Here is a 4,265-nt window from a genome sequence, read left to right as displayed (position 1 = left end):
ATTCAATACACTGTAAATGTACAGAAAGTACAACTCACAGATGTCAATCTCATGAGCTGTAAAGATAAACTAAGATGAAAAAATCTCTGACAGTTCATGTTTTGAGAAAACATACAAAGATAGGATAGTAGGATATATGTTTCTAATTCACAGTGTGTCTTCACTGTATATAGCAGAGTTTGATTCAATTAACTGTTCCAATGTGGCCTATGTACTTTTTGATCTATTTCCTGTTGTTCCTCTGAAGCTTATTGTGAATTATTCATTTGTATTAGTTTATTGTTTGCAGGAGCTAGTTTTTCATTTTGCATTATTGCTTTTCCTGCAATGTACCTGCCAGTTTACAGGTGCACAGACTATCCCTGTTACAATACATTTAACTGTCTACTTCACAATCCTGTTAAAGTATTACTGAAAAAACATATGATCCTGAATCTTTTCAACCATATGTTTTTGTATTCAGTATGATTTTGATGCCCCTTTTTCCATCACATTCTTTTTTGTATTCTTCTCTGGTTGCAGTAAGATAATATAACATTTTGGGATAAAAGTACAAATGAGCAGTCCAAAACTGGAGGCCAGAATAGCAAATATTTCTACAGCAACACTGAACTTCCCAGGAGACCTGACTTAAGCTGGGATAAAAGTGATCCAGACTGCACAGAATATCAGCATGCTGAAGGTGATCAGTTTGGCCTCATTGAAGTTATCAGGCAGTTTCCGAGTTTACAGGTGCGCAGACTATCAATATTTGTGTGATAGAAATAAGAAATCTATGCTACTGCGGGGAATCAAATATTAGTGCATATCAATTGTTAATCAATAATTAATTAATGCATACAATATTAGATACATCTTTAACATTGGGAAGACAGTGGTTGCACTAGGGAGTCTGTAAATAATAAGGGAAAAATAACATTATTTTACAACTTTAATAGACACTATAAATAACAACAACAAAGTACATTTTCAAAACAAAGGAATGACAGCAATATAAAATTACTGTTGAGTATCTTCTGTTCTGCCCATCAAATGCTTTTTGGTATTATGCTTTGGTCTCAGTAAAATAATATAGCATTTGGGGATAAAGATGCAGAAAAGAAGCCCATAACCTGAAGCCAGAATCGCAAATATTTCCACAGCCACAGTGAACTTCCCAGGAGAGCTGACATATGCTGGAATAAAAGTGATCCAGACTGCACAGAATATCAGCATGCTGAAGGTGATCAGTTTAGCTTCATTGAAATTATCAGGCAGCTTTCGACCCAAAAAAGCAAGTACAAAACAGAGGAGAGCTTGGAGTCCAATGTATCCCAACACAACCCAGAACCATACAGGTGATCCCAGAACACACTCTAAGATGATTTTGTCCTTATATACCAAGAAATTCTTGTAAGGAAAAGGACGGTTGATTGTCAGCCAAAGTATGCAAATCAAAACCTGGATGAGAGTGAAAGCCAGAACACTGAGTCTCTGCTGTGCAGGTCCAAACCATTTCATCACATTACTGCCTGGAAGTGTAGCCCTGAAGGCCATTAACACCACTATAGTTTTCCCCAGAACACAAGAGATACAGAGGACAAAGGTGATGCCGAATGCTGTGTGTCGCAGCATGCAGGACCACTCAGAGGGCCGGCCGATGAAGGTCAGAGAACACAAGAAACACAGAGTCAAGGAGAAGAGCAGCAGGAAGCTCAGCTCAGAGTTGTTGGCTCGCACTATTGGGGTTTCTCTGTGGTAGTAGAAAACTAGTATTATGATCATAGATAGAAAAACTCCTAGTAATGACAACAAGACTAACAGTGTTCCCAGGAGTTCATCATATGCCAAGAATTCTATTTCTTTGGGGATGCAGGCATCTCTTTGTTTGTTGGACCAGTACTCCGCTGGGCATTTCAAACAGTATATTGAATCTGCAAATGAAAAGCAAAATAAAGATGTGTGAAGTTAAATCACTGTTATTATTTGAGGTCAACAATCATAAAACCACATTATAGTTTTCTATAGTTTTCACATAGCAAATTAAACACTGGTACATAGTTTATTTACTTGTTAAGTTACTGATCTCGCCTGCTGGGCAAGATATGCAATCATAACAGCAGATGGGCTTTCCTTTCTGGAGGACCTTGCGAGTTCCTGGCAGACAGCTCTGACTGCAGACTGACACAGGCACATCCTACACATATAAACAAAATATAAACAATTTGTATGCAATTTAAGCGATATGTACATTTAAGTATGCATCAAAATTATAATGCTCAACATCAATATTAAGGTTTTTCAAACAACTTTAAGTAAATCAGTTAAGTCCAACCAGAAATCTGTTTTACCTTGGTCAGTTTGTTTCCCCAGACAACAGGGTTGTTATTCATGATAAAGTGATGACTCTCTGGAAGAGAAGCATCATAAATGCCAACTGTTACTCCTTCCATGGTGTCTTTGTTTGTCATTTGTAAATTAACAAGTTCGTATGTCGCTGGTGAGTCTCCATTATTGTCAAAATAAACTCTTTCTCCTTCCTTAGTTGTGAAATTCACAGTGTTGAGATATTGCAGAACCTAGCAAAAAATATATATACATACGAGTGTAAAACAACAGATTACGGCTGTTGTTACTTTGTCACACTTAACTGGTGCTTCCTCACCTGCCACGGTTCAATGTGTTTAGTCAGAACACAGCTCTCATTGTAAACAGGGCCTTCCTTCTCCTCACATGTGACCAGGTTGTGGAGAGCATGGGCCACAGCATAGACTGATTTGTATACATGTTAATTTCTCAAATACAGTACAAAATACAGAGAAACAACCCATTTAAAATGTACTAGTCTGACATTACATACTTGTTGCATTTTCGCATTTCTGGAATAGCCTGAAATGTGTTAGTTACATAATCCTGTCCTGTGCGAAATGAAAATATGCCTCCAATAACAAAATCCCCATCCTGGGCCAGTTCAGGTCGTTGTACTAAGCCTCGCAGCTGGCACACAAACTCTCCCTGCCCCATTGCAAGAAGCAAGAAGAACAAACTCAACAACAACATGCCTCTGCTTTTTTTTCTTTTTTTACATGACAGGTGAATCAGCTCTACAACTTACAGCAGGGCTTTATACACCTTTGACAACAAGAGGGATGTCATGGTTGTCATGGTTTACCTCAAGCCTCAGGCCACCAGAGGAAAGAAAAGAAGGCAAACATGTTTTTATTTAGGAAAAATGTGGATGTTATTCTTTCTTTGGAAGATTATAAACTGTACTAAATGTTATTAAATCAGAAAGGAGTTAGATATTAAGCTGTACTTATATTAAACTACCAGTCAAATGTTTTGGACACATTACCCAAAGAATCAAATGGGAAAGTGTGTCCATACTTTTGACTAGTTGTGTACGTTGCAGAAAATACTGTCATCTCCATATGTTATGTCAATGAAATCACATACAGTACAGTGGGAAAATGTTAGAGGTACTCTCCTCAATAAAATGAAAACAGGTGACTATTGAGCGTTTGCCTAAAAAATTATATAAAAGTTATAATGCCTTTGCTATCATATTATTTTATGTTTTCAAAATGACTTTGATGCTCCTTTCCCCATCATATTTTTTTTTGTATTAGTCTCTGGTTTCAGTAAGATAATATAACATTTGGAATAAAAATACAAATGAGCAGTCCAAAACTGGAGGCCAGAATAGCAAATATCTCTACAGCTACACTGAACTTCCCAGGAGAGCTGACATATGCTGGAATAAAAGTGATCCAGACTGCACAGAATATCAGCATGCTGAAGGTGATCAATTTGGCCTCATTGAAGTTATCAGGCAGTTTCCGAGCAAGAAAAGCCAGAATAAAACATAAGATGGCCAGAAGGCCTATGTACCCAAGTACAGCCCAAAAACCTACAGCTGATCCCAGAGCACACTCTAAGATGATTTTGTCCTTGAACTGGGTAAAATTCTTAAATGGAAAAGGAGGAGAAATAGTTAACCAGAGGATACATATAACAACCTGGATGAGAGTGAAAGCCACAACACTGAGTCTCTGCTGTGCAGGCCCAAACCATTTCATCACATTACTGCCTGGAAGTGTAGCCCTGAAGGCCATTAACACCACTATAGTTTTCCCCAGAACACAAGAGATACAGAGGAAAAAGGTGATGCCGAATGCTGTGTGTCGCAGCATGCAGGACCACTCAGAGGGCCGGCCGATGAAGGTCAGAGAACACAGGAAACACAGAGTCAAGGAGAAGAGCAGCAGGAAGCTCAGCTCAGAGTT

At 38.3% G+C, this 4,265-nt stretch overlaps 2 protein-coding genes across 2 annotated transcripts in view; both read right to left on the bottom strand.

Moving 5' to 3' along the window:
• Positions 1-999: 999 nt before the first annotated feature.
• Positions 1,000-2,761, bottom strand: LOC109952630 (extracellular calcium-sensing receptor-like; the record flags this gene model as incomplete). The annotated part of the gene is made up of 4 exons (XM_020587806.1): positions 1,000-1,913; positions 2,050-2,176; positions 2,331-2,558; positions 2,645-2,761. Coding segments are annotated over 4 exons (1,386 nt in total), but the record flags the coding sequence as incomplete, so codon positions are not given.
• Positions 2,762-3,617: 856 nt separating this feature from the next.
• Positions 3,618-4,265, bottom strand: part of LOC109952634 (extracellular calcium-sensing receptor-like) — an 8,435-nt gene continuing 7,787 nt past the window's right edge. The window contains exon 6 of the mRNA XM_020587809.1: positions 3,618-3,998. Within this exon, the coding sequence (XP_020443465.1) occupies positions 3,618-3,998 (381 nt within the window). The remainder of the gene's footprint in view (positions 3,999-4,265) is intronic.

The sequence above is a fragment of the Monopterus albus genome, unplaced genomic scaffold (assembly GCF_001952655.1).
Source record: "Monopterus albus unplaced genomic scaffold, M_albus_1.0 scaffold480.1, whole genome shotgun sequence".
NCBI classification, from domain to species: domain Eukaryota; kingdom Metazoa; phylum Chordata; class Actinopteri; order Synbranchiformes; family Synbranchidae; genus Monopterus; species Monopterus albus.
This window is presented reverse-complemented; position numbering and strand designations above follow the sequence as displayed.